At 48.3% G+C, this 24,174-nt stretch overlaps 1 protein-coding gene across 4 annotated transcripts in view; it reads left to right on the forward strand.

Annotated features, from left to right (window-relative positions):
- Positions 1–24,174, forward strand: part of IL17REL (interleukin 17 receptor E like) — a 205,268-nt gene that overhangs the window by 140,560 nt on the left and 40,534 nt on the right. For all 4 annotated transcript variants that reach the window (XM_069764958.1, XM_069764961.1, XM_069764960.1 and 1 more), the window contains one exon: positions 3,254–3,393. In XM_069764958.1, the coding sequence (XP_069621059.1) occupies positions 3,254–3,393 (140 nt within the window). The remainder of the gene's footprint in view (positions 1–3,253; positions 3,394–24,174) is intronic.

Consider the following 24,174-nt stretch of genomic DNA (forward strand, 5'->3'; position numbering starts at 1 on the left):
ACACTGGGGAATCTACCCTGGGCGCACTCCCTGCCGAAAAACAGGAAGCACAAACGAACACTGCAGCTTCCGGGGCCCCGTTTTTAAAAACCGAGGTAACATCATTGAGACTCAACTCTATCATACTTTATCGAGAAACATGATTAGCAATCGAGCCTCCTGATGAGCCAGTAAGGTGAAACGCGTAGAGGCTAAAGCAGACAACAGGCAGGCGGCAGTTCATCTGAACGAAGAGTATCAAATATTGAAGGCTTAATGGGCTCTAGCTCCTGCAGTACACCGTATATTTAAAACGTACTAATAAGCTCTGAAATGTGCTGTTTACCACTTTATGTATGCACAACTGCAGGAACTGTGTGAAGGGCGCTAGAGCTGTAGTCAAGGTTCACTATCTTATGTAGATATAACTCTATTAATTGGGTAAAACAGTGAGTTTTGCACTAGAGCTAGGGCCAAATATAGCGCTAATATTTATGTAAGATATATGTTTTTTGCCAAAATATATCCAAAATCAGGGATACGTTTTAAATTCTGCTTCCAAGACGCCTAAGTCACATGTTCTCCTGTTGTTTTTAATCATGCAGAGTGTGGGGTCTAGGGCTCCCTAGTGATAGGAATGGTCTATGTCTAGTGTATAGGGGTACCTTCAGTACAATATTGTCTGGGTAGCAGGACCCTGTGGGTTTATCAGGGCTTATCTAGGGACCCCAGGGTCAGCCATCGCGGAGCGGGGGCACCATAACGCTTCCCCTAGGGTGCCTACCCCCGCAGATAGGCAGTTGTTCAGAATAGACTTTCACTAGGGTTGACTCTTCCCCCCACTCTAGTTTGTTCACAGTGTGTTGTTTTTCGTTTTTTGGTGAGCCATTGGTTGTTGGCTTTTTAGATATATATTTAATAAAATCTGTTCTTTTAGGGTAATCTATGATTACATATATATTATTATTACCCCGTTGTACTTACTTTAAATTTACATGAAAGTAAATTTTGCATTTCATTTGGAAATCAAGGTCCCAGAGTCTGGATGAAGAGTGGAGAGGCACACAATCCAAGCTGCTTGAGGTCTAGTGTGAAGTTCCCACAATCAGTGATGGTTTGGTGAGCCATAGGGTTGAGCGAAACGGGTCGGCCACTTTCAGAAGTCGCCGACTTTTGGCAAAGTCGGGTTTCATGAAACCCGACCCGACCCCTGTGTGGGGTCGGCCATGAAGTCGGCGATCTTCTGAATCTGGAATCGGAATTCCGATACCGAATCCCGATATGTTTAAGATATCGGGAATTGGTATCGGAATTCAGATTTAAGCGTAAAATAAAGAATAAAAATAAAAAATATCGCTATACTTACCCTCTGACGCGCCCTGGTACTAACCGGGAACCTTCCTTCCTTCGAATCAGCGCTTCCAGGACCTTGCGGTGATGTCGCGGTGACGTCGCGGCTTGTGATTGGTCGCGCGACCGCCCATGTGACCGCCGCGCGACCAATCAGAAGCCGTGACGTCACCGCGACGTCACCGAAGGTCCTGGAAGCGCTGATTGTTAGGAAGGAAGGCTGCTGGAAAGAAGCAGGGCGCGTCTGAGGGTGAGTATATACCTAAGGCCGGAGTCTCACTACAGCGAGATACGGCCGAGTCTCGCAGGTTAAAAACAAGCTCTGGCACCGGCACTCCGGAGCGGAGCGTGCAGCTCCATGTTTTGCTGTGCGGCCGCACGTTCTGCTCTGGAGTGCCGGCGCCAGAGCTTGGTATTAACCTGCGAGACTCGGCCGTATCTCGCTGTGTGTGATCCCGGCCTAATAGGAATATACTCACCCCCGGACGCGCCCTGCTTCTTTCCGGCAGCCTTCCTTCCTAAGAATCAGCGCTTCCAGGACCTTCAGTGACATCGCGGTGACGTCACGGCTTCTGATTGGTCGCGCGGCGGTCACATGGGCGGTCGCGTGACCAATCACAAGCCGCGACATCACCGCGACGTCCTGAAAGCGCTGATTCGAAGGAAGGAAAGTTCCCGGTTAGTACCAGGGCGCGTCAGAGGGTAAGTATAGCGATATTTTTTATTTTTATTCTTTATTTTACACTTAAATATGGATCGCAGGGCCTGAAGGAGAGTTTCCTCTCTTTCAGACCCTGGGAACCATTGGAAACCCAATGCACTGCATTGGGTTTCGAGTTTCGGCTGACCCCGACCCTGATTTTTTTATAGGATCGGCCGATTTCACTCGACCCGACTTTTGAAAAAGTCGGGTTTCGTGAAACCCGACCTGATCCTATAAAAGTAAAGGTCGCTCAACCCTAGTGAGCCATCATTTGCTGGTGTAGGTCCACTGTGTTTTATCAAGATCAAAGTCAGCGCAGTTGTCTACCAGGAAATTTTAGAGCTTCCCTCTGCCGACAAGCATTTTGGAGATGGAAATGTCATTCTCTAGCAGGACTTGGCACCTGTCAATACTGCTAAAATACCAATACCTGGTTTAATAGCAACAGTATCACTGTTCTTTATTGGCTAGCAAACTGGCCTGACCTTAACCCCATAGAGAGTCTATGGCGTATTGTCCAGAGGAAGATGAGAGACACCAGACCCAAGAATGCAGATGAGCTGAAGGCTGCTACCAAAGCAACCTGGGCTTCCATAACACCCCAGCAGTGCTACAGGCTGATCACCTCCTTGCCATGCCGCATTGATGAAGTAATTGATGATAAAAGGAGCCCCGACCAAGTATTGAGTGCATTTACTGAACATTTCAGTAGGCCAACATTTCAGATTATAAAATCATTTTTCTAGCTGTTGTTTTAAAGTATTCTAATTTACTGAGATAATGAGTTTTGGGTTTTCATTGGCTGTAAGCCATAATCATCAACATTAATAGAAATAAACACTTGAAATAGATCACTCTGTTTGTAATGACTCTATATAATATATGGGTTTCACTTTTTGTATTGCAGAACTGAAATAAATTAACTTTTTGATGATATTCTAATTTTGTGAGATGCTCCTGTATGTATCCCCAGTTGTCCAGGTCACCAATGTTTTGCTATCAGAATGCAATGTGTCTAATATTTTACAAGATTTTTGTGCAGAGCCAACCTGGCTCTTTAATAAGCCTCAAGAAACGTATAATCACCTGATGATCGGTGTACACATTAACTGAGCCCGTGAAATGAGTTTCATAAATAATTTCTACTTTTGTTGCATACTGCACAGTAACTGCCACATATCTGGAAAGAAAGTAATGGAATCAATTATTTTCTTATTTTAGCTGGGAAACTAGATTACATGGTCAATGAGGATAAGAAAAATATAATAGTTTATGTATCAAATATTCCGGAAGACTATGATTACAATGTACGACTATGTTTGAAACACATCAGTTGTCTTGATACTGGAGCTCATGCCTTGGTCAGTACAAACATTTTACATATTATTTTGAATGTCTTTTGTATTGTTTTTAAAAGTTTTCTTTTTCACTTTTTTCAACAAAAGTTTCCCAGCTACTGATTGTATTACCATTAAATGTAAAAGGGATAGTGCTTTACTTGTATTTATAGACTTCAGTGCAATAGTAATGTCTGTGCTACAAAGACTACAGTCATGGCCAAAATTTTTGAGAATGACACCAAAATTATATTTTCACATGATCTGCTGCCCTCTGGTTTTTATTAGTGTTTGTCTGATGTTTATATCACATACAGAAATATAATTGCAATCATATTATGAGTACCAATAGGTTATATTGACAGTTAGAATGACTTAATGCTGCAAGTCAATATTTGCAGTGTTGACCCTTCTTCTTCAAGACCTCTGCAATTCTCCCTGGCATGCTCTCAATCAACTTCTGGACCAAATCCTGACTGATAGCAGTCCATTCTTGCATAATCAATGCTTGCATTTTGGCAGAATTTGTTGGTTTTTGTTTGTCCACCCGTCTCTTGATGATTGACCACAAGTTCTCAATGGGATTAAGATCTGGGGAGTTTCCAGGCCATGGACCCAAAATCTCTATGTTTTGTTCCATGAGCCATTTAGTTATCACCTTTGCTTTATGGCAAGGTGCTCCATTATGCTGCAAAAGCATTGTTGGGCGCCAAACTGCTCTTGGACGGTTGGGAGAAGTTGCTCTTGGAGGACATTCTGGTACCATTCTTTATTCATGGCTGTGTTTTTTAGGCAAGACTGTGAGTGAGCCGATTCCCTTGGCTGAGAAGCAACCCCACACATGAATGGTTTCAGGATGCTTTACAGTTGGCATGAGACAAGACTGGTGGTAGCGCTCACCTCTTCTTCTCCGAATAAGCTGTTTTCCAGTTGTCCCAAACAATCGAAAAGGGGATTCATCAGAGAAAATGACTTTGCCCCAGTCCTCAGCAGTCCACTCCCTGTACCTTTTGCAGAATATCAGTCGGTCCCTGATGTTTTTTCTGGAGAGAAGTGGCTTCTTTGCTGCCCTCCTTGAAACCAGGCCTTGCTCAAAGAGTCTGCGCCTCACAGTGCGTGCAGAAGCACTCACACAAGCCTGCTGCCATTCCTGAGCAAGCTCGGCACTGCTGGTAGTCCGATCCCGCAGCTGAAACAGTTTTAAGATACGGTCCTGGCGCTTGCTGGTCTTTCTTGGGCGCCCTGGAGCCTTTTTGACAACAATGGAAGCTCTCTCCTTGAAGTTCTTGATGATGCGATAGATTGTTGACTGAGGTGCAATCTTTGTAGCTGCAATACTCTTCCCTGTTAGGCCATTTTTGTGCAGTGCAATGATGGCTGCACGTGTTTCTTTAGAGATAACCATGGTTAACTGAAGAGAAACAATGATACCAAGCACCAGCCTTCTTTTAAAGTGTCCAGTGATGTCATTCTTACTTAATCATGACTGATTGACCGCCAGCCCTGTCCTCATCAACACCCACACCTCTGTTAATGGATCAATCACTAAAACGATGTTAGCTGCTCCTTTTAAGGCAGGACTGCAATGATGTTGAAATGTGTTTTGGGGGTTAAAGTTCATTTTCTGGGCAAATATTGACTTTGCAAGTACAGTAATTGCTGTTAAGCTGATCACTCTGACATTCAGGAGTATATGCAAATTGCCATTAGAAAAAATGAAGCAGTAGACTTTGGAAAAATTAATATTTGTCTCATTCTCAAAATTTTTGTCCATGACTGTATGCTTTCTACTGAACCTGTACTCTGCACCTGTACTCTGCTCTGTTTGTGTGCTCTGGTAGCCTGAGCTGTGTACTCCTGTAGCCTGAGCTGTGCGCTCCTGTAGCCTGAGTTGTGCCCTCCTGTATCCTGCACTGTGCACTCTTGTAGACTGAACTGTGCTTGTCTGTAGAGTGAGCTTTGTTCTCATGAAGCTTAAACTGTACACTTGTCACCTGAGCTGTGCCCTTCTGAAGCCTAAGCTGTGCACTCTTGTAGAATAAGAGGTGCTTGTCTGTAGCTTTAACTGTACGCTAGAGTTGAGAGACTTTTACTCTTTTAGGATCGAGTCGGGTTTCGCGAAACCTGACTTTCTCAAAAGTCGGGTCGGGTGAAATGGGCCGATTATTGCGAAAAGTCAGGGGCCGACCGAAACCCGAAACCCAATGCAAGTCAATGGGGAATCAAAGTCGGCAGTGAGTGGAGGACAGGAAAACACCTACAGTGCCCATTTTAATGCCAAAAGCATCAATTCGTATTACTGAAGCTTGTCAATCTTAATTTACTTTATAATAATAGTTAGGCATTGAAAACAGGGGGTCATTTGACTAAAGTTGTGGGGGGTAGGACTGGCTCAAGATTTTCGTGGGCCCAGGAAAAGCGGAATACCTCATGGCGGTAGAGTAGGGAGAAGTAAGTATTTCAACTTTGCAAGTGCTGTGATCCTGAGCAAGCGGGGGGGGCCCACTCGTTGGCACTGGCACAGGGCCCCTCATAGTACGGCGTGTGTTTGACGGTGGGCGGTGCCTCCCACTGCCAGAGACACTTTTGCGTACTATGAGGGGCCCTGTGCCAGTGCCAACGAGTATACCCCCCCACCTGATGAAGGAACCTGCACTTTCATCTGCACCTTTCTCTTTGTCCCCATGTAAGGTGGTATAGAATGCGGGAAGGGGAACCTGACTTTCAGCAGGGTCAGATTCTGGCTGTGTAGAGTGCAAGGGGAATGTAGTGGTCTGGGTCAATGTACCAGCAGACTCATCTAGCAGTGGCTGGGCAATGGGCAGGATGAGGAGGAAACACAGCTATAGGCCCAAAATATAAAAGTAGGCTAAATGCAGTTCAAAATTGGTAACAGGACTAAACAGGCGGTATTGCTTTGTTCAGTGGAGAACAATTGTAACGAGTGGCGCAGACACAGTTAGTAGGCCCAAAATAAAAAAGTAGGCTAAATGCAGTTCAAAATAGGTAACAGGACTAAACAGGTGGCATTGCTTTGTTAAGTGGTGGACAATTGTAACGAGTGGCTCAGACAGACTTAGTAGGCCTAAAATAAAAAAGTAGGCTAAATGCAGTTCAAAATAGGTAACAGGACTAAACAGGTGGCATTGCTTTGTTAAGTGGTGGACAATTGTAACGAGTGGCTCAGACAGACTTAGTAGGCCTAAAATAAAAAAGTAGGCTAAATGCAGTTCAAAATTGGTAACATGAGTACACAGGCGGCATTGCTTTGTTAAGTGGAGGACAACTGTAATGAGAGGCTGACACAGTTACTAGGCCCAAATAAGTAAGTAGGCTAAATGCAGTTCAAAATTGGTAACAGGAGTACACAGGCAGCATAGCTTTGTTCAGGGGAGGACAACTGTAATGAGAGGCTGACACAGTTACTAGGCCCAAATAAGTAAGTAGGCTAAATGCAGTTCAAAATTGGTAACAGGAGTACACAGGCGGCATTGCTTTGTTCAGTAGAGGAGGACAACTGTAATGAGTGGCTCAGACAGACTTAGTAGGCCTAAAATAAAAAAGTAGCCTAAATGCAGTTCAAAATTGGTAACAGGAGTACACAGGCGGCATAGCTTTGTTCAGCCGAGGACAACTGTAATGAGTGGCTGACACAGTTAGTAGACCAAAATAATAAAGTGGGCTAAATGTCTGCCAAACAATTGTTCATAAATAAAAAGGTGGCATAGCTAGGTACAGGGGTGGGCGCAAAGTATTAACTGGTCTAAATGGAGGCCAGGGCCCCTGTATATTTTTACTATCATCTATCATTTCAACAAATTTGTATTGGCAGTGCCATTGAAGGATTTAACAGCACAGACTACACAGTGGTGGAGCAGGGAGAGGTAAGTATTGAAAGTGGTAGAGCACTGTTCAAGCTGGGGGGAACACTCTCGTGGGCGGCAGTACTTGCACAGGGCCCCTCCTATTACGATAGTGTGTCTGACGTTGGTTGTGCACCACCACCGTCAGAGACACTTCATTGTACTATGAGGGACCCTGTGCCAGTGCCGTTGCCCAAGATTGGGCGCACCCACCTTTCCAGGCAAACGGCACTCGCACGGGTGCTTGCGCCAGGTGGTGACCACGGCCCTGTGGGGGGAGTCAGCCCATTTAGGGAGGTATATAAATGGCCTATGGTGGACATTCAGCAGCTGCAAATGGCAGAATTGCAGAAGTCAGTAAGAGGAGGCCAAAAGCAAGACATTTTTCAGGCAAGCTACGTGTCAGCAGGGGAAGGTGGGGCAAAATAATTTGAAATCCATGATTGGTTTATTTTAATGAAGGTTAGATTATCAACATTCTGGGTAGCCAGACATGTCCTTTTTTCGGTCAGTATTGAACCAGCAGCACTGAAGACTCTTTCTGATAGCACACTAGAAGCAGGGCAAGTGAGCTCCGGTAATGCATATTCTGCCAATTCAGGCCAGGTGTCTATTTTAGATGCCCAGTAATCAAAGGGGAATGACCTGTGAGGGATAACATCGATAAGGGAGGAAAAATAATTGATAACCATACTGGACAAAGGCTGTCTCCTGACACTTTGAATTGATGCAGCAGTACCTGTCGTGTCTGCGGTCATTGCGAAATCACTCCCCAACATGGTCATAAAACCCCTCTGTCCAAAGTCACTTCAGATTTGTGCACCTCTAACACCTCTGCCATGTTGCCCCCTACAGCTCGTGTGAGAACCATCACCGCCTCTGTGTGCTGGGAATGCCTGAACCAAATGGTCTACAAGAGTTGCTTGTTTGGTAGCCAATATTTGATCAAGGTTCTCATGTGGCATGATATTTTGTAATTTTCCTTTGTATCGTGGATCCAGGAGGCAGGCCAACCAGTAATCGTCATCGGTCATCATTTTGATAATGCGGGGTTCCCTTTTTAGGATACGCAAGGCATACTCTGCCATGTGGGCCAATGTTCCAGGTCTCAATTCACTGCTTGTGCTGAGTTGAGGAGCGCTTTATTGCAAATCAACATCACTTGTGGCCCGCAAAAACCCTGTACCTGACCTTGCAACGCCACCAGTTTCTATTGCCCCCTGAGAAGCATCCTCCTCCCATAAATATTCATCCCCATCATCCTCCTCCTCTTCATCCGCCACCTCGTCCAGGAGAGTTCTCTGACCAGACAATGGCTGACTGTCATCAAGGCTTCCCTCCTCCTTGGCTGCAGACGCCTGCTCCTTGATGTGCGTCAAACTTTGCATCAGCAGACGCATTAGTGGGATGCTTATGCTTATGATGGTGTCGTCTGCACTTACCAGTCGTGTGCATTCCTCAAAACACTGAAGAACTTGACAGAGGTCTTGGAGCTTCGACCACTGCACACCAGACAACTCCATGTCTGCCATCCAACTGCCTGCCCGTGTATGTGTATCCTCCCACAAATAAATGACAGCACGCCTCTGTTCGCACAGCCTCTGAAGCATGTGCAGTGTGGAGTTCCACCTTGTTGCAACGTTGATTATTAGGCGGTGCTGGGGAAGATTCAGCGATCGCTAATGGTTCTGCATACGGCTGGACTGTACCGGCGACCGGCGAATGTGCGAGCAAAGTCTTTGCACCTTCAGGAGCAGGGCTGGTAACTCCGGATAATTTTTCAGGAAGCACTGCACCACCAGGTTCAAGGTGTGAGCCAGGCAAGGAATGTGTTTCAGTTCTGAAAGGACTATGGCAGCCATAAAATTCCTTCCGTTATCACTGACTACCTTGCCTGCCTCAAGATGTACACTGCCCAGCCATGACTGAGTTTCTTGCTGCAAGTACTCGGCCAGTACTTCTGCGGTGTGTCTGTTGTTGCCCAAACACTTCATTTGTAGTACAGCCTGCTTAAGATTACCACTAGCTGTTCGATAATGGGACACCTCATGTGCAACACTGGCAGCTGCGGATGGAGAGGTCGTGCGACTGCGCACTGTTGACGAGCTTTCACTTCTGGAGGAGGAGGAGGGGTGGCGAACACCTACAGCCAACTGTTTCCTAGACCGTGGGCTAGGCAGAACTGTCCCACTATGGCTGTCCCCTGTGGACCCTGCATCCACCACATTAACCCAGTGCGCCGTGATGGACATGTAACGTCCCTGGCCATGCCTACTGGTCCATGCATCTGTTGTGAGTTGCACCTTTCTGCTGACAGATTGCCGGCTGATATTCACGGTATCGGAATTCCGATACCGAGTTCCGATACTTTCAGTATATCGGATACCGGAATCGGAAGTTCCCATAAGGCAAAGTCCTGGTTTTATTAATTCAGCCAATGAGGAATGATTACAAGTGTGGGCACATCCTGTTCTGCATGGTGACCATGTAACTACTGGCCTGGCTGTGATTGGCTGCTGAAATGATGTCACGATGCCCTATAAAAGTCACCGCCGCCATTTTGGGTTCACTCTGCTGTGAATTCAGTTAGGGACAGGATGCTGTGTTCTGACTGAGGGCCAGTTTAGAGATAGCGATTTGCTTCATTGTGCTTTACCCAGGCTAATTTAGCAACCGCTGTGTGAGAACCTTGCTTTTGCCTTGCAGCGCTGTTCACAGCTGTCTGCAAGGTCTCTGTGTATGTGAGTACAGTTTGCTCTGTAGTCTGTCCACAGCCACAGCCGGTCGTGGTCAGCTCAGGGTGTGTCACTGCCTCATACAGCTCAATCCATTGTCCTTTTTTGCAATTAGTGCAGCCTGCTGCACATTTTTTAAAATGTATCCTATTAGTGGCTTTCCCTCTGTCTCCTGCTAGATTGTGGAAAAACACTATTAGTGGCTTTCCCTCCGTATCCAGCTAGATTGTGGAAAAACACTATATAGGATTACATAGAGGAGCTTGTTTTGGCCTTGCAGCGCCGTTCACGGCTGTCTGCACGGTCTGTCTGTGAGTGCAGCTCGCTCTGTAGTCTGTTCTACCACCACAGCCGGTTGTAGTCAGCTCAGGGTGCATCACTGCCTCATACCGTTCCATTGTCCTTTTGTCAATTAGTGCAGCCTGCTGCACATTTTTCAAATTTATTCTATTAGTGGCTTTCCCTCCATATCCAGCTAGATTGTGGAAAAACACTATATAGGATTACATAGAGGAGCTTTTTTTGGTCTTGCAGCGCCTTTCACGGCTGTCTGCACGGTCTGTCTGTGAGTGCAACTCACTCTGTAGTGTCTGTTCTGCAAAAAAAATAAATAAAGTTCACCAAACACACCACTTTACAGTTGTGTAGGCCACATTAGCTCATATTAAAGTGTAGTCTACACTTTAAAAAATTGGTGTTTCTTATACCTGTTAGCAGCTGTTCAGGAATAAGCACACTAAGCCCTTAGTACTTTTCTGCCTATCTTTATCAGTCTACCAAGATGAAGAAGGCAGGGAGTAAGGCACGTGGTCGTGGGCGTGGAGCAGGGAGAGGACTTGGGGATTCTGTGCCTGCTGCGGGCACCGGTGACTCATCATCCCCCAGTATAAGCAGGGAACAGACCTTCATGCTCAGCTTTGTAGGAGCTCGCCGTACCCCACTGCTGTGGGACGAACAAATTGAAGCCGTTGTCGGATGGATGGCAGCTAGCGCATTGACTCTCAGGCACAGAGCACTGAAGAGCAACCATCTGTCTCTTCACCACCTGCCAAATTGCCCAGGCAGTCAGAGAGCCCAGGACAGAAGCCATCTATACTTCTGTTCTCTGAATCTCTTGGCTTGGAAAGAGGGGGCCAGCCAAGCAACATTCTAGAATCAGAAGAGGCAATATGCAGTGATGCCCAACAGCTTGTTCTCTCTGAATCTGAAGAGGTGGGTGGGACAGTGCCTCCGGTCAGCACACCTCAGTACGCATCTGATGATGAGACTCAGGTGCCACTGTGCTGCTGAGACAACCCAGGAGAAGCAGTTGGTGGAAGAGCGTAGCGTAGATGATGAGGTCCTTGACCCATCATGGCGTCAGGTACAGGAAGGTGGTGGGAGCACCTTTGAGGAAGAGATTCCCCGAACGGCCGGGAGAGGGAGGGGGAAGACTGCGATGCCTGAACCCTCCACTTCGGCACCCATTAGGAGCATGCCTCTTCCAAAAGCCAAAGTGGGCGCTCCCAAGACTTGCAGTGCCTAGTCCTTTTTTTAAACAGTTGCAGATGACATTTGCTTTGTCAAATGCAAGCTGTGTCATCAGAAAATCAAAAGAGGGAAAAATGTCAGCAACCTCAATACCTCAAATATGTGGAAACATGTGCGGACCTAGCACGCGGTGGAGTTACAAAAACACACTGAAGACCTAGGCCAACCTACAGCAGCACCTACCACCTCTTCAGCTTGTGTTGGAGCCTCTTCCTCCAGCTCACACACTGCTGGTTTGGCTTCCTCATGGGATCGCCATGGAAGATCCTCTGGCCCGTTGTCCAGAGACCTACTGTAATTCCACCCACAGCACCACGTTCCCAGTCATCCTCACACTCCCAGGCCAGTCTACAGCCATCGGTAGCACAGGCATGGGAGAAAAGGCGGCCATTCTCGGCAAACCACCCACGAGCACAGGCTCTGAATGCTGGCATTGCAAAACTACTGTCCCTTGAAATGCTGTCACTCAGGCTGGTGGAGACTGACAGCTTCCGTAACTTGACGGCATTGGCAGTCCCACAATACAATGTGCCCAGCCACTTTTATTTCAGCAGGCAAGCCATCCCTGCCCTGCAAAAGCATGTGGAGGGAAATATTAAACATGCGCTACTAAACGCCATCAGTAGCAAGGTCCACCTCACCACCAATGCGTGGACCAGTCATCATGGACAGGGACGATACCTTTCCCTCACTGCCCATTGGGTTAATGTTGAGGAGCCGGGTACAGATCGTGAGAGTGGCGCTCTATGTGTTTTGCCAACTCCAAGGATTGCAGGAATCCAGTCTGTCCACATTGACTCCTCCTCATACTCCAGTTCCTCAGAATCATCGCTGCAGGAGCCGTCACGGTCCACCTCCACATGGACCCGTGAACGCTTACCTGATCTGACCGATATGAGCCCAGCCGTGGCCAAACGTCAACAGGCCGTATTGAAATTAATTTCTTTGGTGAATGGAAGCCACACAGCGCAGGAGCTCTGGAATGCCATCAAGCAGGAGAGCGATGTGTGGTTTGTGCCAGCGAATCTCCAGCCAGGCATGGTAGTGTGTGACAATGGCCGAAATCTGGTGGCAGCTCTGGGCCTAGGCAACCTCACTCACATCCCATGTCTGGCACATGTGCTCAACTTGGTCGTTCAGAGTTTTTTGAGGGACTATCCGGATCTTGATGCACTGCTGCACAAGGTCCGCCTAGAGTGTGCTCACTTGCGGCGTTCCAGCGTGGCAAGATCGCACATTGCAACTCTGCAGCGCCGATTCCGCCTTCCGGAACATTGCATCATATGTGACCTACCCACCAGGTGGAATTCTACGTTACATATGTTGGAGCACTTGTGTGAGTAGCAGCCAGCAGTAATGGAATACCAGATGCATCAGGCGCAAAGAAGTCGCAGTGCGTGCCATTCAGACTTCACAACCACTGAGTGGGGCACTATGAAGGACGTCTGCCAGGTTTTGCGTGCCTTCGATGATTCCACGCGGATGGCGAGTGCAGATTATGCACTAGTTAGCATAACTGTCCCCCTTATCTGCCTGCTGGAAAGAACACTGCAAGCGCTAAGGGATGAGGTGGTGGAAGAGGTGGAGGATGAGGAGGTAGAAATGCCATTTGCTTCTGGACAGTCTGCGCCACGTGGTTCCTCACAAAGGCCTAGGCAGGGGACACTTTGTGAGGAGGATGAGGAGGAGTCAATGGAGGAGGAAGACATCTTTCCAGAGAAGGGAGTTTCACAAATCTCCAGTAGTCAGTATGAAGAGCGAGGGTGGGGTGATGCAGAGCAGGCAGAGATAACGCCTCAAGCAGGGGACAGCGTTTCTTGGCCAGTTGGCAGTCTGCAGCACTTGGTTGATTTCATGCTGCAGTGCCTGAGAAACTACCGCCGCATTGCCCACATTCTTACCACGGCTGATTATTGGGTGTACACCCCCCTAGATCCGCACTACTGTGACAACTTACAAACCCTCATAACACCGTTGCAGCGGGAGCGTAAACTGCGGGAGTACCAAGACAAACTGGTGCAGTCCATCATCTTCACCAGTCCAATCGAGAGAAGTGCTGCTAGTGCTTTACAAAGCAGCTCAGTGCGTCGAGGCAGTGGAGGAAGCTCTCCAAAAAGATGGAGCAGAAGCAGTGCCTCAGCATAAGGCAAGACCAGTCTGGCCCAACAGTTGCAAAGTTTTGTGTGCCCACCACAAATGTCTACACCATCACAGACGGGTCCACTCAGCAGGAGGCCACATTTCCGTCAGATGCTGACAGACTACATGTCTTGCCCTCTCAGCGTACTCCCAGACGGCTCTTCCCCCTTCAAATTTTGGGTTTCTAAGCTGGATACATGGCCAGAGCTTAGCCAGTATGCATTGGAGCTGCTGCTTGCCCTGCTGCTAGTGTCTTTAGTGCCGCAGGTGGTGTACTAACAGACCGTCGCATGCGACTATCCTCCGATAACGTTGACCGGCTTACTTTTCTGAAAATGAAACAAGGCCTGGATCTCGCAGGAATTTGCCACTCCTTCTCCAGATTAAATACTTGGTTGGCAACAGTCTCCAGGTCTCCTGTTGTGTTCATTTTTCTACCATCTGAACTTTAATCCATGGGCTCCAACATCGCCAGTTGCCCCACAGAAGTGCCGGTACCACAGTTAAAAATATGACCCAGTGTTATTGTTGTTCAGTAATGCCAGCGGGTCCCCTGCTGTGTATCCAGCAACGTGTCCAGCGACCGCCATGCTGGCACAACTAAAGACATTAACCTGCCTCCAGTCTGCTCCTCCATGATTCCCCGGGCTCCAATACCGCCAGTTGGTGCCCGGAAGTGCTGGCTGCACAGAGACAAACACTCGCTCATGTGTCAGTGGGGTTCAGTAACGCCAACTGTTCCCCTGCTGTGTATCCGGCAACGTGTCCAGCAACCGCCACACTGGCACAATAACAGACATTAACCTGCCTCCATTCTGCTCCTCCATGATTCCTCAGGCTCCAATACCGCCAGTTGTTGCCCGGAGGTGCTGGCTGCACAGAGACAAACACTCGCTCATGTGTCAGTGGGGTTCAGTAACGCCAGCTGTTCCCCTGCTGTGTATCTGGCAACGTGTCCAGCAACCGCCACGCTGGCACAATAACAGACATTAACCTGCCTGCAGTGCAGGCCTCGGCCTACACTCTGCTCCTCCTAGATTCCTGCCAGTTGGTGCTCAGAAGTGCAGGCTGCACAGAGAAAAACACTCGCTCATGTGTCAGTGGGGTTCAGTAACACCAACTGTTCCCCTGCTGTGTAGCCAGCAACGTGTCCCGCGATTGCTACGCAGACACAACAGACATTTAACTGCCACGCTGGCACAATAATGGACATTAACCTGCCTCCAGTGCAGGCTTCGGCCTACACTCTGCTCCTCCTGCTGTCCCTGGGCACTTACACAGCCAGTTCATGCTCAGAAGTGCTGTCTGCACAGTCAACACTTGCTGCCGTGTTATTGGGGTTCAGTAACGTCAGCTGATCCCCAGCTGTGTGTGCGGCAATGTGTCATGCAACTGCCACGCTGGCACAACATCAGATATTAAACTGCCTCCAGTGCAGGCTTCAGCCTACACTCTGCTCCTCCTGCTGTCCCTGGGAACTTACACTGCCAGTTCGTGCTCGGAAGTGCTGTCTGCACAGTCAACACTTGCTGCCGTGTTATTGGGGTTCAGTAACATCAGCTGATCCCCAGCTGTGTGTGCGGAAATGTGTCATGCGACCTCCACGCTGGCACAACATCAGATATTAAACTGCCTCCAGTGCATGCTTCGGCCTACACTCTGCTCATCCTGCTGTCCCTGGGCACTTACACCGCCAGTTTGTGCTCGGAAGTGCTGTCTGCACACACAGCAGGGGAACGTGTCCAGCGACCGCCACGCTGACACAATAACAGACATTAACCTGCCTCCTTTCTGCTCCTCCATGATTCCCCGGGCTTCAATACCGCCAGTTGGTGCCCGGAAGATGGTGCCCGGCTTCACAGAGACAAAGACTCGCTCATGTGTCAGTGGGGTTCAGTAACACCAACTGTTCCCCTGCTGTGTATCCAGCAATGTGTCCAGCGACCGCCACGCTGGCACAATAACAGACATTTACCTGCCTCCAGTGCAGGCTTTGGCCTACACTCTGCTCCTCCTGGATTCCCTGGGCTTCAACACTGTCAGTTGTTGCCCAGAAGTGCTGGCTGCACAGAGACAAACACTCACTCATGTGTCAGTGGGGTTCAGTAACGCCAGCTATTCCCCTGCTGTGTATCCGGCAACATGTCCAGCGACGGCCACGCTGGCACAATAACAGGCATTAACCTGCCTCCATTCTGCTCCTCCATGATTCCCCGGACTCCAATACCACCAGTTGGTGCTCGGAAGTGCTGGCTGCACAGAGACAAACACTCGCTCATGTGTCAGTGGGGTTCAGTAACGCCAGCTGTTCCCCTGCTGTGTATCCGGGAACGTATCCAGCGACCGCCACGCTGGCACAATAATGGACATTAACCTGCCTCCAGTGCAGGCTTCGGCCTACACTCTGCTCCTCCTGGATTCCCAGGGCTTCAACACTGTCAGTTGTTGCCTGGAAGTGCTGCCTGCACAGAGAAAAACACTCGCTCATGTGTCAGTGGGGTTCAGTAACGCCAACTGCCCCTGCTGTGTATCCGGCAATGTGTCCAGTGACCGCCATGCTGGCACAATTGTAGACATTAACCTGTCTCCAGTGCAGGCCTCGGCCTACACTCTGCTCCTCCTAGATTCCCTGGCTCCAATACCGCCAGTTGGTGCTCGGAAGTGCAGGCTGCACAGAGAAAAACACTCGCTCATGTGTCAGTGGGGTTCAGTAACGCCTACTGTTCCCCTGTTATTGGGGTTCAGTAACGCCAGCTGTTCCCCTGCTGTGTGTGTGGCAAAAACTAAAGTCTGCTCCTCCTGCTTTCCCTGGGTTTCAACACCGCCAGTTGTTGCCTGGAGGTGCTGTCTTGCACAGTCAACAGTTCCTCCTCTGTTATTGGGGTTCAGTAATGCCAGCTGTTCCCCTGCTGTGTGTGTGGCAAAAACTAAAGTCTGCTCCTCCTGCTTTCCCTGGGTTTCAACACCGCCAGTTGTTGCCTGGAAGTGCTGTCTGCACAGTTAACATTTGCTCCTCTGTTATTGGGGTTCAGTAACACCAGCTGTTCCCCTGCTGTGTGTGCGGCAAAAACAAAAGTCTGCTCCTCCTGCTTTCCCTGGGTTTCAACACCGCCAGTTGTTGCTCAGAAGTGTCTTTGGCACGGGTACTCTCTCCTGCCCAGCCTGGTTCCAGCACGCCAGCTGTTTCCGGGTAGTGTCAAGGTCACTTAAACTCCAAAACGTTGTCCTGTTGTGTTGCAGCCGGGTTAGCCGACTCCATGGTGCCTGCAGTTTAGGTGCTTCCTATGTGGGCTACGGTTAGTGGCAATCAAGGCTGGTTCAGTAGTGCCAATAAGACAAGCTCCCCCTGTAGGACTGTGTGTTTTTGATAACTGCGGCCTGCTCGCGGCCTAGCTATTTTATCTTTTCCTGTGGACCTTCTGCTGCCTATCTGAGTTCCAGCACCGTTAGCTGGTTCTTGGGAAGACAATCTTGGCTAGGTCCCTGTTGTGAATTCCGCTCTTGGGCTCCCTCCGGTGGTTGTAAGTGGCACTTTTGTGAGTTCTGCTCTTGGGCTCCCTCTTGTGGTTTCAAGTGGTATGGCTGCTCCTTGGATTTAGCTGTCTGCAGCTGCTTCTAGTGATCGTCTTTTCTGCTTGGCTATTTATGCCTGGCTCTTTTTTCAGCCAGTGCCACTTGTAAATGGTTCCTGGTTGGATTCACATCTCTTTGGATTTCCCTGTTATCCTGACCAGTTCAGCAAAGCTAAGTTCTTGCTTGCTCTTTTCTGTCCACAGATTGTGGACTTATCCATTCTGTGCTTTCTATGTTTGTCCAGCTTATCAGTATGAATTAATTCTGTCTTGCTGGAAGCTCTGGGAAGCAGATTTACCCTCCACACCTTTAGTCAGGTGTGGAGATTTTTTGTAAACTCTGCGTGGATTTTTGTAGTGTTTTATACTGACCGCACAGTATTCCATCCTGTCCTATCTATCAAGCTAGACTGGCCTCCTGTGCTCATCCTGGTTTCATTCTGTGTATGTCTTTTCCCTCTCCACTCACAGTCATTATTTGTGGGGGGCTATCTATCCTTTGGGGATTTTCTCTGAGGCAAGATAGTTTTCCTGCTTCTCTCTTTAGGGGTAGTTAGCTCTTAGGCTGTGACGAGGTGCCTAGGGAGAGTTAGGAGCATCCCACGGCTACTTCTAGTGTTGTCTTGAGCTTAGGGACTCAGTATAGATACGACTTCCTTCAGAGCTCGTTCCATGTTGCTCCTAAACCACCGCATCATAACAGTACAAGTGGCCAAAAATGAATTAAATGCATCTCAAAAGAAGGAAAAGAAAGTTCTGAACCATTTTTTTTCTGTGCTCTGGTTTGTCTTTTTTTTCCCTCTTGATATCTGGGTGGTTCAGGATATATGCTCTGGCATGGATGTTCAGGGTTTGTTTTCTCGTGTGGATCAACTTGCTGCAAGAGTACAGAGTATCCAAGATTATGTTGTCCAGATTCCGGCTTTAGAGCCTAGAATTCCTACTCCTGATTTGTTTTTTGGGGACAGATCCAAGTTTTTGAACTTTAAAAATAACTGCAAATTGTTTTTTTGCTTTGAAACCCCGTTCCTCTGGTGATCCCATTCAGCAAGTAAAAATCATCATATCCTTGCTGCGTGGTGACCCTCAAGACTGGGCTTTTTCTCTTGAAACAGGGGATCCGGCATTATTGAATGTAGACGCATTTTTTCAAGCGCTCGGATTATTGTATGACGAACCTAATTCTGTGGATCATGCAGAAAAAACCCTGTTGGCCTTGTGTCAAGGTCAGGAAGCGGCAGAATTATACTGCCAGAAATTTAGAAAATGGTCTGTGCTCACTAAATAAAATGAGGAGCCTCTGGCTGCAATTTTCAGATAAGGTCTTTCTGAAGTCCTTAAAGATGTTATGGTGGGCTTTCCTACGCCTGCCGGTTTGAGCGAATCTATGTCTCTAGCCATTCATATTGATCGGCGTCTGCGCGAGCGTAAAGCTGTGCACCATATGGCAGTGTCCTCTGAGCAGAGTCCTGAACCTATGTAATGTGATAGGATTTTGACTAGAACAGAACGGCAGGAATTCAGACGTCAGAATTGGCTGTGTTTTTACTGTGGTGATTCTGCTCATGTTATCTCTGATTGCCCTAAGCGTACTAAGAGAGTCGCTAGGTCTGTTACCATTAGTACTATACAGCCTAAATTTCTCTTATCTGTGACCCTGATTTGCTCATTGTCGTCCTTTTCTGTCATGGCATTTGTGGATTCAGGCACTGCCCTGAACTTAATGGACTTAGAATTCGCCAGGCGCTGTGGTTTTTCCTTGCAGCCTTTGCAGAGCCCTATTCCTTTGAGGGGTATTGATGCTACACCCTTGGCCAAGGATAAACCTCAGTACTGGACGCAGATGAATATGTACATGGCTCCAGCACATCAGGAAGATTGCCGTTTTCTGGTGTTGCATAACCTGCATGATGTTTGTTGTACTGGGTTTTCCATGGTTACAGGAACATAATCTGGTGCTGGATTGGAAAACTATGTCTGTGACTAGTTGGGGTTGTCAAGGGGTGCATTGCGACGTTCCTTTGATGTCAATTTCCTCTTCCCCCTCTTCTGAGGTCCCTGAGTTTTTGTCGGATTTCCAGGATGTATTTGATGAGCCCAAGTCCAGTTCCCTTCCACAACACAGGGACTGTGATTGTGCTATTAACTTGATTCCTGGTTGCAAGTTCCCTAAGGGCCGACTTTTCAATCTGTCTGTGCCAGAGCATGCCGCCATGCAGAGTTATGTTAAGGAGTCTTTGGAGAAGGGGCATATTCGGCCCTCTTCGTCCCCATTGGGAGCGGGTTTCTTTTTTGTTGCTAAGAAGGATGGCTCCTTGAGACCCTGTATAGATTATCGTCTTCTTAGTAAGATCACTGTCAAATTCCAATACCCCTTGCCTTTGCTTACTGATTTGTTTGCTCAGATTAAGGGGGCTAGTTGGTTTACTAGGATTGACCTCCGAGGGGCATATAATCTTGTTCATATTAAACAGGGTGACGAATGGAAAACTGCATTTAATACGCCAAAAGGCCATTTTGAATACCTTGTGATGCCATTTGGGCTCTCTAATGCTCCATCTGTGTTCCAGTCTTTCATGCATGATATTTTCCGCAATTATCTTGATAAATTCATGGTCGTATATTTGGATGATGTTTTGATTTTTTCCGATGATTGGGAGTCTCATGTGAAGCAGGTCAGGATGGTGTTCCAGATACTTTGTGATAATGCTTTGTTTGTGAAGGGGTCTAAGTGCCTATTCGGAGTTCAGAAGGTCTCTTTTTTGGGTTTTATTTTTTCTCCCCCGTCTATAGAAATGGATCCTGTTAAGGTCCAAGCTATTCATGACTGGATTCAACCCACATCTGTGAAGGGCCTTCAGAAATTTTTGGGCTTTGCTAATTTCTATTGCCGTTTCATTGCCAACTTTTCCAGTGTGGTTAAGCCCCTTACTGATTTGACAAAGAAAGGCGCTGATGTGACGAATTGGTCCTCTGCGGCTGTTGAGGCCTTTCAGGAGCTTAAACGCCGATTTACTTCTGCCCCTGTGTTGTGTCAGCCGGATGTTTCTCTTCCTTTTGGTTGGGTTGAGGTCGACGCTTCTGAGATTGGGGCAGGGGCCGTTTTGTCTCAGAGGGAGTCTGATGGTTCTTTGATGAAATCGTGCGCTTTTTTTCCAGAAAGTTTTCGCCTGCGGAACGCAATTATGATGTCGGCAATCGGGAGTTGTTGGCTATGAAGTGGGCGTTTGAGGAGTGGCGACATTAGTTTGAGGGAGCTAAGCACCGCGTTGTGGTCTTGACCGATCATAAGAATCTGATTTACCTCGAGTCGGCCAAGCGGCTGAATCCTAGACAGGCTCGATGGTCCCTGTTTTTCTCCCGTTTTGATTTTGTGGTCTCGTATCTTCCGGGATCTAAGAATGTTAAGACTGATGCCCTCTCTAGGAGTTTTTCGCCTGATTCTCCTGGAGTCCTTGAGCCGGTTGGCATTCTTAAGGACGGGGTGATTCTTTCTGCCATCTCCCCTGATTTGCGGCGGGTGCTTCAGGAATTTCAGGCTGATAGGCCTGACCGCTGTCCAGTGGGGAAGCTGTTTGTTCCTGATAGATGGACAAGTAAGGTATTTTCTGAGGTTCATTGTTCAGTTTTGGCCGGTCATCCTGGGATTTTTGGTACCAGAGATTTGGTTGCTAGGTCCTTTTGGTGGCCTTCCTTGTCGCGCAATGTCCGTGCTTTTGTGCAGTCCTGTGGGACTTGCGCCCGAGCCAAGCCTTGCTGTTCCCACGCTAGTGGGTTGCTTTTGCCTTTGCCGGTCCCTGAGAGGCCCTGGACGCATATTTCCATGGATGTTATTTCGGATCTTCCTGTTTCCCAGAAGATGTCTGTTATCTGGGTTGTTTGTGACCGGTTCTCTAAAATGGTCCATCTGGTACCTTTGCCTAAGTTGCCTTCCTCCTCAGATCTGGTTCCATTGTTTTTTCAGCATGTGGTTCGTTTGCATGGCATTCCGGAGAATATTGTGTTTGACAGAGGTTCTGAGTTTGTCTCTAGGTTTTGGCGGGCCTTTTGTGCTAGGGTGGGTTTTGATGTCTTTTTCTTCGGCATTTCATCCTCAGACTAATGGCCAAACTGAGCAAACTAATCAGACCTTGGAGACCTATTTGAGATGCTTTGTGTCTGCTGATCAGGAAGATTGGGTGTCTTTCTTGCCGTTGGCCGAGTTTGCCCTTAATAATCGGGCTAGTTCAGCTACTTTGGTTTCACCTTTCTTTTGTAATTTTGGTTTTCATCCTCGTTTTTCTTCTGGGCAGGTTGAGCCTTCTGATTGTCCTGGTGTTGATTCTGTGGTGGACAGGCTGCAGCAGATTTGGACTCATGTGGTGGACAATTTGACGTTGTCTCAGGAAAGGGCTCAACGTTTTGCTAATCGCCGTTGGTGTGTTGGTCCCCGGCTTCGTGTGGGGGATTTGGTTTGGTTGTCTTCTCGTCATGTTCCTATGAAGGTTTCTTCCCCTAAGTTTAAGCCTCGGTTTATCGGTCCTCATAAAATTTCTGAAATTATTAATCCGGTGTCTTTTCGTTTGGCTCTTCCAGCCTCTTTTGCCATTCATAATGTTTTCCATAGATCTTTGTTGAAGAGATATGTGGTGCCCGTTGTTCCCTCGGTTGACCCTCCTGCCCCGGTGTTGGTTGAGGGAGAGTTGGAATATGAGGTTGAGAAAATTTTGGATTCTCGTTTTTCGAGGCGGAGGCTTCAGTATCTTGTCAAGTGAAAGGGTTATGGCCAGGAGGATAATTCTTGGGTTGTTGCTCCGATGTCCATGCCACCGATTTGGTTCGTGCTTTTCACTTGGCTCTTCTTGATCGGCCTGGGGGCTCTGGTGAGGGTTCGGTGACCCCTCCTCAAGGGGGGGGTACTGTTGTGAATTCCGCTCTTGGGCTCCCTCCGGTGGTTGTAAGTGGCACTTTTGTGAGTTCTGCTCTTGGGCTCCCTCTTGTGGTTTCAAGTGGTATGGCTGCTCCTTGGATTTAGCTGTCTGCAGCTGCTTCTACTGATCGTCTTTTCTGCTCGGCTATTTATGCCTGTCTCTTTTTTCAGCCAGTGCCATTTGTAAATGGTTCCTGGTTGGATTCACATCTCTTTGGATTTCCCTGTTATCCTGACCAGTTCAGCAAAGCTAAGTTCTTGCTTGCTCTTTTCTGTCCACAGATTGTGGACTTATCCGTTCTGTGCTTTCTATGTTTGTCCAGCTTATCAGTATGAATTAATTCTGTCTTGCTGGAAGCTCTGGGAAGCAGATTTACCCTCCACACCTTTAGTCAGGTGTGGAGATTTTTTGTAAACTCTGCGTGGATTTTTGTAGTGTTTTATACTGACCGCACAGTATTCCATCCTGTCCTATCTATCAAGCTAGACTGGCCTCCTGTGCTCATCCTGGTTTCATTCTGTGTATGTCTTTTCCCTCTCCACTCACAGTCATTATTTGTGGGGGGCTATCTATCCTTTGGGGATTTTCTCTGAGGCAAGATAGTTTTCCTGCTTCTCTCTTTAGGGGTAGTTAGCTCTTAGGCTGTGACGAGGTGCCTAGGGAGAGTTAGGAGCATCCCACGGCTACTTCTAGTGTTGTCTTGAGCTTAGGGACTGCGGTCAGTATAGATACCACTTCCTTCAGAGCTCGTTCCATGTTGCTCCTAAACCACCACATCATAACAGGTCCCCCTGGTTCCAGTACCGTCAGCTGGTTCAAGGCAGAGCCTTTGGCTAAGGTGCCTCCTTCTGGGCATCCGAGTTCCACCAACGTCAGGTGGTCCTTGGTAGTGCTTTGTGGCACGGGTACCTCCTGCTTAGTAACCGGGTTCCAGTAACGTCAGCTGGCCCTCGGTAGTTCCATTGGCTCTTCTACCTTCGGGTAGCCATCCGGGTTCCAGTACCGTCAGCTTGTTCTCGGCAGTGTCTTTTTCTCTTCTACCTTCTGCTCCCCACCCTGGTTCCAGCACCGTCAGCTGGTTCCGGTCAGAGCCTTTGGCTTAGGTGCCTCCTTCTGGGTATCCGAGTTCCACCAACGTCAGGTGGTCCTTGGTAGTGCTTTCTGGCACGGGTACCTCCTGCTTAGTAACCGGGTTCCAGTACTGTCAGCTGGTCCTCAGTCGTTCCATTGGCTCTTGCACCTTGGGCAACGCATCCGGATTCCAGTACCGTCAGCTGGTTCTCAGCAGTGTCTTTGGCACGGGTACTCCCTCCTGCCCAGCCTGGTTCCAGCACGCCAGCTGTTTCCGGGTAGTGTCAAGGTCACTTAGATTCCAAAACATTGTCCTGTCGCGTTGCGGTCGGGTTAGCTGACTCCATGGTGCCTGCAGTTTAGGTGCTTCCTATGTGGGCTGCGGGAAGTGGCAATCAAGGCTGGTTCAGTAGTGCCGATAGGACAAGCTCCCCCTGTAGGACTTTGTGTTTTTGGTAACTGCAGCCTGCTTGCGGCCTAGCTTTTTTATCTTTTCCTGTGGACCTTCTGCTGCCTATCTGAGTTCCAGCACCGTTAACTGGTTCTTGGGAAGACAATCTTGACTAGGTTCCCCTGGTTACAGTACCGTCAGCTGGTTGCAGGAAGAGCCTTTGGCTTAGGTGCCTCCTTCTGGGTATCTGAGTTCCACCAACGTCAGGTGGTCCTTAGTAGTGCTTTGTGGCACGGGTATCTCCTGCTTAGTAATCGGGTTCCAGTAACGTCAGCTGGTCCTCGGTAGTTCCATTGGCTCTTCTACCTTCGGGTAGCAATCTGGGTTCCAGTACCATCAGCTGGTTCTCGGCAGTGTCTTTTGCTCTTCTACCTTCTGCTCTCCATCCTGGTTCCTGCACCGTCAGCTGGTTCCGGGCAGAGCCTTTGGCTTAGATGCCTCCTTCTGGGTATCCGAGTTCCACCAATGTCAGGTGATCCTTGGTAGTGCTTTCTGGCATGGGTACCTCCTGCTTAGTAACCGGGTTCCAGTACC

This window comes from Ranitomeya imitator, chromosome 4 (genome assembly GCF_032444005.1).
Source record: "Ranitomeya imitator isolate aRanImi1 chromosome 4, aRanImi1.pri, whole genome shotgun sequence".
Classification (NCBI taxonomy): Eukaryota; Metazoa; Chordata; class Amphibia; order Anura; family Dendrobatidae; genus Ranitomeya; species Ranitomeya imitator.